Genomic DNA, 13,931 nt, shown 5'->3' with positions numbered 1-13,931 from the left:
GATATTTAGGTCTCCCTGGGTGTTTCGAAGGTCTGAGGAGTACATGGACACAGTGCAGCTGGTGGAGCTTAGACCTTCCCTTGCCATTGCTGGCTGGCTATCTGGCACAGACACTGGCTTGGTCTGAAATTCTATTGGCCAACAGGCCCAAAGAACATGTGGATTTTCTATGTTTATTTTTGGCTTTGTTAATTAAACATTATGAGACAGCACAATACTTGGCTTCTAAAATTTAGGACCAACCTTCAGCTTGCGTTCAAGTAAAACCAGATTGTTTATTATGTTGATTTCAAAAAGGCAAGGAATTTGTTTCTCTGGAAGAGTGGTTGAAAAAATGTAAAAAATAATCCTTGTCTGCACAGATCAGGACTTGGGATCAGGGAAGTGAAAACAAAAATGAATCTAGAGTTTTAATAATTCCTCTTATTTTCTTTCATAAATCTGTAGTTTTCAACTCTGGATATAGAGTCAGATGGCAATGCTTTTAAAAAATATTGATTTGGGCTGGGGTTGTGGTTCAGTGGTGGAGTGCTTGCCTGGTATGTGTGGGGTACTTGGTTCGATTCTCAGCACCACATATGAATAAATGAATAAAATAAAGGTCCATCAACATCTAAAATAACATTAAAAATATTGATTTATAGGTGCTATGCTGACAGATTTTGATTTAATTAATCTATGTTGGGACCCAGGCATGTGGAGCCAGGATGAAGATCTACTTTGCTAAAGGCAAATAACATAGTAAAATACTCAGTCTCATCAGCCATCAAGAAGATTTCAAAATACAATGACAGCTGGGCACAGTGGCGCACACCTGTAATCCCAGCAGCTTGGGAGGCCAAGGTAGGAGGATCACAAGTTCAAAGCCAGCCTCAGCAACTTAGCAAGGAGCTAATCGATTCAGGGAGATCCTGTCAAAAAAGGGTTGGGGAAGTGGCTCAGTGGTTAAGCACCCCTACATTGGAACCTCCCCTTCCCCCAAAGTGACAATTTCTGACTACAAGCATACATTAAAGTAATGGAATATACTAAACAAAAGTCAGACAAAAAAGATTACATACAGGAGATTGGGGTGGTGGTTGTCAAAACTCATCCAATTGTACATTAAAAAATCTTTTGTTTATTGTATATAAATTATACCTCAATCCAAACAAAGAATATTAGGGACATTTTCATCAGTGTCTAGGCACTTCCCATCAATAGTGGTACCCAATGCAAATGAGGATGTAGTGAAATTGCTACTCTCCTATAATGATGGAAGACATTTTAGTAGGCTGCTTCTAGATGTTGGTCAATATATTTTAAGGTCCATAGTTCTAAAACAATAAATTTTTAAATGAGAAAATATATATATATATCAAAATTATTTTTTCAGCATCATTTTGAATAAAAATATTCAACCATTGGAGTACTGACTAATTCCTAACTAAATTAGGGTTGTGTTGTGACAGTTAATTCCTGCAGACCTAAAAGTAACCTAAGAAGTTTAGCTGCTTTTCCTGCTTGGCACTAACTTCTGGTCAAGGCATGAAATATGCTAATTAAAACAATGTGGCTTCATAACCACTGGCCCAAGGAGTGTCATGGCATTTTGTACCAGTTTGTCAGCATTGTTTATTGGTAACACTGAGAATGATGATTCGTGCTGGTCTCAGTGAGACCCAAAGAAAGCTCTGCTCTTGAGGTGGGTGACATAGCAGGAATAGGCTTATATGTAGAACATAAAAATAAAATCTGAGATTCATGGGTTTCCTGGTTCTGAGGTCTTCAGTGGTACATGGTTTCTGTTCTGAAAGAGGAAATACATCTGCCATAGTTCTTGCAGAGAGAGGGCCACTGTCAACTCCTGCCTAACTTCTCTGGACCCCTTGCTGCAGAGACACCCAGGGGCTGTAATGCAAACCTCTCTCCTAATGCTGTTGCTATATTATATCTTTCAATAAGTTATGCATCTGTGAGCATGTCATTTTGGGTTCTCTTAGTTTTTAGCAATCCAACTGGCAGTGTTATTCCAAGGGCATACCAACTTTAAAAAAATATTTTATGAAAACAAATTCAAAGGCTATAGCAACAAAGCGCAATGGCCTATGAGATATTAAGAGAAAAAGAATACAGAGCTGGCAAGTGTGGCTCAGTGGTGGAGTGCTTGCCTGGCATGCATGCGGCCCTGGGTTTGATTCCCAGCACCAAAGAAAGAAGGAAAGAAGAAAGAAAGAAAATATTTTGAGATGGGGTCTTACTAAGTTGTGGAGGCTGGCCTGGAATTTGCAATCCTCCTACCTCAGCCTCAATAACTTGGATAACAGGTCTGCACCACCACGTCTGGCTACACAATGTTTTTTAATCATTAACACCATCAATATAGTGGGTAGGTAAGAGAATAAGGAACTTGGACCTATAGGATGACCAGAGCAGAGAGGTAGGTGAGTCATGGAAAAAGCACAAGAAATAAATATAATAATAGCACCTCCATGTGCCAGACATTGTGCTAAGTCAGCACTCTCCAGAGATCCACTCACTTAGGTCTCAACCACTTTATGAGACAAATACTGTTATTTTGTATATTTTAAAGAGAGGAGCCTCCGGCACAAAGAGGTTTTATAACGCGCCCAAAGTTAGCAATTCTAGTAGAGCCAGGATTTGTCACTAGGCACTGTGGCTCCAGAGTCCATTTTCTCCATTACTTTGCTCCATTGCTTCAGAGAGGAGGAAAGGAAAAGGACTCAGGTAGAATTATGAGCAGAAAATGGAAAAGATAAGAACTTCAGAATTTTTTTTTTTTTTTGCATATGTGAGATGCTAGGTAAGCACACTCCCACTGAGCTACATCCCAACCCTTTATGTTTTTATTTTGAGACAGGGCTCATTAAGTTGGTGAGGCTGACCTCAAACTTGTGATCCTCCTGCTTTAGCCTCCTGAGTCCCTGGGTTATAGGCCTGGGTCACCATGCCCAGAGCTCCTCTCTCTCTCTCTCTCTCTTTTTTTTTTTTTTTAAGACATAGGTTTCACTATATGGTCCAGTTCTGTGTGGCCTTGAACTCTTGGGCTCAGGTGATCCTCCTCCCTCAGCCTCCCAAGTCGCCGGGACCACAGACATGCATAACTGGGCCTACCTAGGAACATTCATTTTAATTGAGTATCTACTATATACCAGGGAGTATGGATAAAAAAAATGAATAAGATCATGGCTCATGCCCTTGAAGAGGCTGTGGTCTGGTGAGGGAGACTGATAGTAAATCACATTATTTGAAAACATCATGGCCAGTTCTGAAATAAGTACAGAGAAGCATTGACAAGGGATTACGGCGGGTGTCAAAAAAAAAGGCATCTTTGAGGAGGTGATTTCTAGTCTAAGAATTAGAAGTTAAAATGAAGAGTTGGAATAGGGAGAGGGTGGTCCAGGCTGAGGAAAGTATGTGAGGGGGAAAACCCGAAGGCAAGTATAATTTTGGAAAAAACAAGTTAGATATTGACTGAGCTCCATAAGTGGAAATGCCCTTCTCTCCCCCACCCTCTCTATTAGGAAGAAACTGGGCCCCACATCTTCCCAGGAAAAGCCTGGTGGTGGGAACTTCCGGGGCCTCAGGGAAATCATGGGGATGGCACCTTGAAAGGCTGCTTTGGCACCCAGCGCTTTGCTCTGGGGTGGGCTCAGCCAGGAGCAGCTGTTCTACAGTTTTCCTCCAAAGGGAACCCGTTTTTGTTTACCTCACATGCTCATCAAACTGCTCCAAAAATTGCACACATCTTTCCCATAGAGCTTCTTTCTCTTGCTGTAATCCCGACAGCTTCTCTGACAATTCCTGATTGCTCTTGATATGCTGAAAAACATTAGAGAGAGAGAGAGAGAGTCTGTGCCAGCGAAGGTGTGATGTTGAGGGGAAGGTAAATTGGCAAAGCTTTTCTGCAGAAAAAGGCTTACAGACCCTCCAGCTCTGAGATCAGAGTCACTGGTGTGACTCCTGTCCTTCCAGAGCTCCCCAAGGCCAGCGGCTAGCTGCTTCCCTTGACTTTTGTTCCCCGAGCCTTCTCAAGAAATTTGTAAGCATTTAATTCTCTATATTAAAATCTTCCAGCTGGAAGTACTGTGGTATTAGGACATACAATTTTTGGTCTTTGAACACAGTTCCTGGCTGATAACTCCCTTTCCAAGGAAGTTTTAGAAACTCGGATCTTACCCTGTCTTTAGCTGGTCATATGGCACATAAGACCCTCCTCATTCCAAAGGGGTCCTCCCTGTACCCTGGAGGGAGGCATGTTGTTGCACAGAGAAGCCAAGAAGCCAAATATGGTGCCCCACTCAGCCTATCAGAAATCTCACCTATGCTATGAAGTCCCCGTATAAACCTGAGAAGATGGGGTCAGAAGCTTCTGGACAGCTTCCAGACAGAGGCTTGCAGGAAGGCAAACAAAAATGTACCCAAGCACTGGGAGGACAGTGCCCCCTAACCCCTCGGGGGCAGAAGCTCTTGCACTCAGGACCCTTCCAGAACGTGCCCTTTGTAATAAACCAGTAAATGTAAGTAGAGTGTTTCCTTGAGTTCTGTCAGTCATTATGACAAACCAGTCAAACTTGTGGAGGGGGTAGTGAGAACCCCCCAATATGACCCATTGGTAAGAAGTTCCACGGGCCTGGATTTGCTGTTAGGACCAAAGTGAGAATAGGCTTGGGGAATGAGCCCTCTACTCCTGGTCTCTGATGCTATCTCCAGGTAGACTGTGTCAGAACTGAATGCCCAGCTGGGGTCCACTGCTGCTGGGGAGAGTGCCCCTGCCCTTCAAGGTCAGAGTTTTCTGAGTAGATTGGTGTAGTGTGAGAGCAGAGGGAAAAAGAAGCAGTTTGTTTTTTCATAACTTAAGTATATAAAACACAAACAGTTTTTCTCTACCTAGTCTTGACTGATAAGGTATTTGGTTCTTAAAGTGGCTCAAAGTTTAAGATAGGCATGGTGGCGCAAACCTATAATCCCAGAGCTTCGGAGGCTAAGAAAGGAGGATTGCAAGATCAAGACCAGCCTCAGCAGTGAGGTCCTAAGCAACTTTGTGAGACCCCGTCTCAAAATAAAAAATAAAAAGGATTGGGGATGTGACTCAGTGGTTAAGCATCCCTGGGTTCAATCTCTGGTACCAAAAACAAAAACAAAAACAAAAACAAAACAACAACAACAAAAAAACCCTCAAAGTTGGGAAACTGACCTGGTTATATTTGAAAGTTCAGTTCAAAATGCTTGAGGCCAGTAGTAGTTCAGATTCTGAATTTCTTTTAGATTTTGGACTTTGAGTTTACCTAATATACAGATGAGACCGAAGTCCAAAGACAAAATTGTTTTATATAGATCTTATCCACACAGCCTGAAGATAATTTTATACAATTTTTTAGTGTACCTGCATTTTGACTATGAACCATCACATGAGGTCAGGTGTGGTATATTCTACTTGGGGTGCATGTTGAAACTCAAAAAGAGTTGCTGTTGTTTATTTATTGTTTTAGACAGGGTCTCACTATGTTGTTCAGGCTGGCCCTCAATTCTCCTGGGCTCAGACAGTCTCCTTCCTCAGCCTCCTGAGTAGCTTATACTATGGGCAAGTGCCACTGTGCTCAACTCAAAAATTTCAGATTTGGGAGCATTTCTGATTTCAGATTTTTGGATCAGGGATGCTCACCTGTAGTGTGATTTTGTCACTAGTACTAGTAACGTGGCAAAAGAGTTTATAAAATTATCAACTTTTAATTGCCTGTAATGAAGAGCTTTCGGAAATCACATGACTATTACAAATAATGTTATAATTGAGAACGACAAGGACCTAGGGTGAGCTTGCCACCTCTGACCCTGTTAATGAACTTACAAGGAAAAAAATATGCAACTTGGGGATTTAATTCCTGGAACAAGGCATAGAGAGTTTCTATGAATAACTTAAAGGAAACTTTCTTGTAGCCAGAAGGCCAATGTAACTAAAGCCCAAATCTCAAATTTCATCAAATGGTTGTACATTTATAACACAAATTTATTACATAGTTCTGCCGGGTATCTTATGTGAATTGGGTTTTGGGATTGCATCGAAACCTGAGGATTGGGAATAAAATCATTTGAGAAGACCTCCAAATTCAACAAGTTTCTCTTGCCAGCATCAGCAGGCCTTCCTCTGCTATCTGAAGAGATGAACCACCCCTGCTTTGAGGACTCTATTGATTTCACTCAGGCAATTATCATGCAAGAAGGTGTCTATTGTCCTTAAGACCCACCTTTAGCCAATCCTAGCAGTAATCAGGAGAACTGCAAGTTCCAGGCCAGCCTCAACAATTTATGAAGGCTCTAAACAATTTAGTGAGACCCGTCTCAAAATAAAAAATAAAAAGGGTTGGAGATGAGGCCCAGTGATTAAGTGCCCCTGGGTTCAATTCCCAGTACCAAATGACTAAATTATCTTGTTATATTATATGCATGTAAGAATATGTAACAATAAATCTATTATATACAATCATAATGCACCAATAAAAATGTGCATAATGATTACATATATCTATGTGTTCATATGCATGCACATGTCATCACCTCTGATCATCTATAACTGGAGTTGGATCCCAGCACACCTTGGGGAGTGGGGGATTGAGTAAGGCAACTGACCTAGACCAGTGTATTAAAAGACAAGATTGTGCCAATTAAAATTGGCAGAAATATGAGGAATATGTGTAGGAAGTTATACTAGGAAGAAGGGATACAATGTTGAATAGGCCAAATTTATTGATATGAATGCACTTATCGAGAGTCAGATTAAAAATATCTATATATATTTGTAGTTGGACAAAATACCTTTATTTATTTATTTTTTATGTGGTGTTGAGGATTGAACCCAGAGCTTCACATGTGCTAGGTGAGTGTGCTACCGCTGAGCCACAAGCCCAGCCCCAAGAGTAAGATTTTAATGTGTGAAATTGAACGTCTACAAGTGACTTTTAATAGTTTGCTTGTTGATTGACTGAAACTTGGACTCAACAGTAACCAACATTTTTTTTTTTTTTTTTTTTTTTTTTTATTGGTCGTTCATAACATTACATAGTTCTTGCTACATCATATTACACGGTTGATTCACGTGGATTATGAACTCCCGCTTTTACCCCGTATACAAATTGCTGTATCACATCAGTTTCCCTTCCATTGATTGACATATTGCCTTTCTAGTGTCTGATGTATTCTGCTGTCTGTCCTATTCTCTACTATCCCCCCTCCCCTCCCCTCCCCTTTTCTCTCTCTACCCCTTCTACTGTAAATCATTTCTTCCATTTGTATTATCTTGTCTTACCCCTCCTTTCCTCTTATATGATATTTTGTAAAACCCTGAGGATCGCCTTCCATTTCCATGCAATTTCCCTTCTCACTCCCTTTCCCTCCCACCTCTCATCCCTGTTTAATGTAGATCTTCTTCTCAAGCTCTTCGTCCCTACCCTGTCCTTGTTTACTCCCCTTATATCAAAGGAGTCATTTGGTATTTGTTTTTTAAAGATTGACTAGCTTCACTTAGCATAATCTGCTCTAATGCCATCCATTTCCCTCCAAATTCTATGATTTTGTCATTTTTTAATGCAGAGTAAAAGGGACAGTAAGATGCCATGCTTTGGCATGAGGAAGAGAGGAAGAAAACAAGCCTTAGAAAAGCTGACAGGAATTTGGAGTGGATTCACCCAGGTGACTGCTTGCCCACACAGAGCAGTAGGGAGCGCCAGGTTTCCTGGAATGCTCTGTAATGCTGACCTGCTGAGGAGGACGGTGGGAGGTGCCAAAACAGACAGGGCTCCCTGAATTGGATGAGGTTGATGGTACTACAAGGGTGTCAGAGGTCAAGTGACAGTGCCTAAATCCCAGAAGCAAGGGGGCATCATTACTGCCAACACAACAGGCAGTACTGCCAGGGAAATAATCAAATGGTTTAACCCTTGTGGTTGTGGTTAATTAGCCATGGTGATTATAGGATTAACACAGATGGGCAGCTGATTGAAGTCTTTTTTTTTTTTTAAAGAGAGAGCGAGATAGATAGAGCAATAGAGAGAGAAAGAATTTTTTTTAATATTTATTTTTTAGTTCTCGGCGGACACAACATCTTTGTTGGTATGTGGTGCTGAGGATCGAACCCAGGCCGCACGCATGCCAGGCGATTGAAGTCTTAATGGAGTTGTATTTTTAAATATTTTTAAATACATACACACAAAAATACATATATCTCTCTGGTTCTGGTGGGCAGAAGCCCAATTTAAATGACATTAGTGGAGAGTAATGGCCTCTTCTTGCTCAGTCCCTAGATCTGAGCCAGTTCAGAGACCCAGAGTCCTTCAAATGATGGGAATGCCAGGTTTCTTCAGGAAAATTCCCACGATACTGCTACAGGTATGCGATTTTTCTCCTAAACCTTCCACAGAGACCTGTGGAGTTTTAACACAGGAGAAAGGGAATGGTAAAGGCTTAGAGGAGATGAGTGTTTCTGAGTCAACACAACACCTCTGGCCCGGAACACCATAGAGCTTCACAATCCAGAGTCAGTGGCTTAAGAAAACAGGAAAAAAATGGAGTTTAAGCTCAGCACTGAGGAGTCTGTCTGCAACGCTTCAGTGACTCAGTGTGTGTTTTACAACAGGTCTAACGGGGGTTTTCCCACCTTTTTTTTTTTTTTTTTATTGGTGCATTATAGTTGTATGGTCAAGTGATTTTGTGAATCTCCTCAAAGATTATCCAACCCCTCTTTTTTTGTGGTATTGGGAATTGAACCAATTATCTACCACTGGGCTACATCCCTAGTCCTTTTTATTTTTTAATTTTGAGGCAAGGTCTTGCTAAGTTGCCCAGGCTGGTTTCAAACTTACTATCCCTCTTCCTCAACCTATGGGGGTGGCTGAAGATTACAGTTTCAGGTGTGAACCACTATGCCTGACTGTATTTCTCCAATTCTTTCTTTCCTTCTTTCTTTCCTTCTTTCTTTTTTTTTTTTTTTTTTTTTTTTTTGGTACGAAGGATTGAACCCAAGAGTGCTTTACCATTGTGTCATAACCCCAGTCCTTTTTATTTTGAGACATGGTCTTACTAAATTGCTTAGGGCCTCCTAAATCTCTGAGGCTGCTCTCAAATTTGCTATACTCTTGCCTCAGCCTCCTGAGTCACTGGGATTATAGGTGTGTGCCATCGTTCCAGGCTATTTTCCTGATTCTTTTTTTCCTTCTTCTTATTTTTGGTACTGGGGATTGAACCCAGAGGTACTTAACCACTGAGCCGCATTCCCAGCCCTTTTTTTATATTTTATTTAGTGACAGGGTCTTGCTGAGTTGCTTAAGGCCTCGCTCAATTGCCGAAGCTGGCTTTGAACTCTCATCCTCCTGCCTCAGCCTCTCAAGCAGCTGGGGTTATAGGTGTGTGCCACTGCACCCAGCTATTTCCCCAATTCTTGAATGCACAGATAGTCTACATTGGTTTTCTGACCTGAGGAGTGAAGGGTGTTGATGGTAGAAAAGGCCAACTTAGAATTTAACCCAGAGGTACTTTACCATTGTGCCACATCTCCAGTCCTTTTTATTTTTATTTTTTTAATTTTGAGACAGGGTCGCTGATGCTTAGGGCCTCACTCAATTTCTGAGGCTTGTCTCTAATTTGCAATCCTCCTGCCTCTTTAGTTTCTGAATCAACATAAACCACGTTTGCTCCTTTAACACAATTATTAAGTAATCTTCAAGACTGCAAGCTTTCAGTGGTGCCCAAAGCAAGATATCTTGGTTGCTCCCAAGTTTGGGTAATTATGAATAAAGCTGCTATAAACACCCAGGTGCAGGGTTTTGGGTAGACATATGTTTTCAGTTTCAGGAGCATGATTATCAGCTCATATAGTAAGAGTATGTTTAATTGTGTAAGGAAACACCAAACTGTCTTCCAAAGTGGATGTGTTGCCTTCAGCAAGAGAGCTCCTATTGCTCTGAATCTTTGCCAACATCCAACATTCAGTGATATTAGTGTTCTGGAATTTAACCATTCTAATACATGTGGAGTGGTTAGGTGATTGTTGTTTTAAATTGCAATTCCCTGAGGACATACCATGCATATAATCCCCTCCAGTTCTAGTTCAAGCTTTTATTATGAAAGAAGGTACTACATTGGAGGGAGAGCAGACACCCTCTCTAGATACTAACCTTTCTGGTGCTTGATCTTGGATTTCTGGGCCTCTAGAACTGTATGAAATACATTTTTGTTCTTTGCAAATTACCCAGTCTCAAAAAAAAAAAAAAGGCTTTGCCCAGTCTCAGGTATTTGTTACAGCAGTGTAGACAGACTAAGCATCCATTGATAAGAATCCCATGAGGGGCTAGGGATGTGGCTCAAGTGGTAGCGCACTTGCCTGGCATGCATGGGGTGCTGGGTTCGATCTCAGCACCACATACAAATAAAATAAAGATGTTGTGTCCACTGAAAACTAAAATAAATAAATAAATATTTAAAAATTCTCTCTCTTTAATAAAAAAGAATCCCATGATTTTTCTTTTTTAGTCTATTTTTGTGATGGATTGAATAATTGATTTTCAAGTGTGGAAGCAGCTTTGCACACCTGGAATAAATCCTGCTTGATCACTGTCAATAATTGTTTTCATACATTGTTGTATTCAATTTGCTCTTTTCCCCCCTCCTTTTCAGTATTGAGAATCAAATCCAGGGCTTTCAGGAGGCTAGCAAGCACTCTACCATTAAGCTAAATTCTCAATCCACAATTTGCTAATATTTGGTTGAGAATTTTAATATCTGTATTCATGAGAGATACTGATGTATAGTTTTCTTGCAGTGTCTTTTATTGGGGGGAGGGTTGATATTAAAATAACTCTAGCCTCATAGAAGTAGTTAGGAAGTGTAGCCTCTGCTGCCATTTTCTGAAAAAGACTGTAGAGAATTGGTATAATTTATCTCTTAAATATTTGGTAGAATTCACCAGTGAAACTATCTGGGCCTTGTTCTTTCTGTTTTGGAAGGTTGTTAATTATGGATTTAACTTATTTGATATAGTTCTACTAGACTCTCTTTATACGTGAATTTTCACAGATTGTGTCTTTCGAGGAATTGGTCCATTTCCTCTAGGTTATCATAATTGTGGGCATAGAGTTTTCTATACTACTTCTTGATTATCCTTTTACTATTCATGGGATCTATAGTGATATCTCCTCTTTCATTTGTGGTATTTGTTATTTGTACCCTTTTTATTTTTTTCTTACTTAGTTAAAGGCTTATTAATTTTATTGATCTTTTCAAAGAATAGGCTTTTGGTTTTGCTGATTTTCTCCATTGATTTTCTGTTTCAATTTCATTCTCCTCTGATTTTCATTTCTTTTCTTCTGCTTGCTTTTTTTTTTTTTTTTTTCCCGTGTGTGTGTGGGTTCTGGTAGCCAGGGATTGATTTCAGAGGTATTCAACCACTGAGCCACATCCCCAGCCCTATTTAGTATTTTTAAATAAAATAAATAAATAAAGATATTGGGGTCCAAATACAACTAAAAAAATTTTTTTTTTTTTTTTTTTGGTTCCAGGGATTGCACTCAGGGTCACTCAACCACTAAGCACACCCCCAGCCCTATTTTGTATTGTATTTAGAGACAGGGTCTCACTGAGTTGCTTAGCTCCTCACTATTTTTTTTAAACTCATTTTTTTTTTTTTAAAGAGAGAGTGAGAGAGGAGAGAGAGAGAGAATTTTAATATTTATTTTTTAGTTTTCGGTGGACACAACATCTTTGTTGGTATGTGGTGCTGAGGATCGAACCCGGGCCACACGCATGCCAGGAGAGCCCGCTAACGCTTGAGCCACATCCCCAGCCCAGCTCCTCACTATTTTTGAGGCTGGCTTTGAATTTGCAGTCCTCCTGCCTCAGCCTCCCGAGCCGCTGGGATTGTAGGCATGCACCACCACCCAACTTGCATTGGAGATTGAATTTAGGTTCAAACCTCTACCACTGAGAAACATCCTCAGCCCTCTTTATTTATTTACTTTTTTGGTAGTGAAGATTGAACCCAGGGGTACTTAACCACTGAGCCACAACCCCAGCTCTTTTGATTTTTTTTTTTTTTTTTTTTTTTAGTTTGAGGCAGGAGCTCGCTAAGTTACTGAAGCTGGCTTTGAACTTGGGGTCCTCCTGCTTCAGCCTCCCAAGTGGCTGGGATTACAGGTGTGCCCCATCACATCTGGGTATTGTTTATTTCGATATAGGGTCTTGATAAGTTACCAGATTGGCCTGGAATTTGTGATCCTCCTGCCTCAGCTTCAGGAGAAGTTGATATTATTGGTGTGAACCACCTTCCGGCTTGCTCCTCTTCTTCTAGTTTTCTAAGGTTGAATCTTAGATAAATGATTTTAGATCATTCTTCCTTTCCAATATATACATTCAATGCTCCAAGTATGCCTTTATGTACTACTTTTGCTACATCCCACAGATTTTGATAAGTAATATTTTCATTTAGCTTGAAGTATTTTTACATTTGTCTTGAGATTTTTTTTCTTTGACCCATGTGTTATTTAGAAGTCTGTTCCTTTTTTTTTTTTTAAAGAGAGAGTGAGAGAGGAGAGAGAGAGAGAGAGAGAGAGAATTTTTAATATTTATTTTTTAGTTCTCAGCGGACACAACATCTTTGTTTGTATGTGGTGCTGAGGATCGAACCCGGGCCGCACGCATGCCAGGCGAGCTCGCTACCGCTTGAGCCACATCCCCAGCCCCAGAAGTCTGTTCCTTAATCTCCAAATATTTGGGTGTTTTCCAGCTATCTTTCTGGTATTGGTTTTTAGTTTAATTCCATATGGTTTGAAAGCAGACACTGTAGGATTCCTTTTTTTTTTTTTTACATTTGTTAAGGTGAATTTTACGTCCTAGAACGTGTTCCATCTTGGAGATTTTCCATATTAGCTGGAAAAGTATATGTAATCTGCTATTGTTGGGTGAAACCATCTATAGATTTTCATTATACCCAGTTTATTTATGGTGTTGAATTCAACATATTCTCACCAAAGTTTTGCCTTTTGGATCTATTTCTGTTTTTCCTTTTTTTCCCTCCAGTGCTGGGGATCAAACCCAGAGCCTCACACATACTAGGAAAGCACTTTTCCACTAAGCTACATCCCCAGGCCTTTTTATGTTTTGAGGCAAGATCTCATGAAGTTGCTGTAGCTGGCCTTCAACTTGAAGTGATTTTTACATTTGTCTTGAGATCTCCCTACCTCAAACTCCTGAGAAGGTGGGAGTACAGACTTTGAACTCACTTCTCTGCTGGATGCATTTGTTGATTTCTTTTTTCTTTTTTTTTTTTTTTTTTTGGTTTGTTCAGGTTTTTACTTGTGTCTAGGATGGAGTGGGGATGATTTCTGAAGCTTCTATAACCACCCCCTCCCCCACAAGGACAGGATTTAGAGAGCTTCTGGGTTGCTGAGCACGTGAAGGTGAGGGATGGTGGTGTGCCCTGAAAGGGCTCAGAGCTCTGCGTCCCTCCCCACACACCTTGCCCTGTGCACCTCTCCTCCACTGTCTGTTTCTGAGTTGTGCCCTTTTATAATAAGCCAGTAATTTTGTAAATACAAACTTTTTTTTTTTTTTTTTTAGATTTGTGAGTCATTCTACAAACTCCACGTGGGTTGTAGGAACTTTGGCTTTACAGCTGGTGGTCAGAAACACAGGGGAAGGGCTGGGGATGTGGGGATGTGGCTCAAGCGGTAGCACGCTCGCCTGCCATGCGTGCGACCCGGGTTCGATCCTCAGCACCACATACCAACAAAGATGTTGTGTCCGCCGAAAACTAAAAAATAAATATTAAAAATTCGCTTTCTCTTAAAAAAAAAAAAAGAAGAAAGAAAGAAAAGAAAAAGAAACACAGGGGAAACCTGGACTTGCAAACAACATCTGAAGTAGGGCAGTCTGTGGGACTGAGTACT

At 40.6% G+C, this 13,931-nt stretch overlaps 1 protein-coding gene across 2 annotated transcripts in view; it reads right to left on the bottom strand.

The window, feature by feature from the left end:
* Ccdc30 (coiled-coil domain containing 30) overlaps nucleotides 1-13,931 on the bottom strand; it is a 110,075-nt gene that overhangs the window by 22,216 nt on the left and 73,928 nt on the right. For both annotated transcript variants that reach the window (XM_077791136.1, XM_077791137.1), the window contains one exon: nucleotides 3,710-3,822. In XM_077791136.1, coding sequence (XP_077647262.1) covers nucleotides 3,710-3,822 — 113 coding nt within the window. The remainder of the gene's footprint in view (nucleotides 1-3,709; nucleotides 3,823-13,931) is intronic.

The sequence above is a fragment of the Urocitellus parryii genome, chromosome 11 (genome assembly GCF_045843805.1).
Source record: "Urocitellus parryii isolate mUroPar1 chromosome 11, mUroPar1.hap1, whole genome shotgun sequence".
NCBI classification, from domain to species: domain Eukaryota; kingdom Metazoa; phylum Chordata; class Mammalia; order Rodentia; family Sciuridae; genus Urocitellus; species Urocitellus parryii.
Note: the sequence above shows the minus strand (reverse complement) of the source record. Positions and strands in the feature narration are given on the sequence as shown.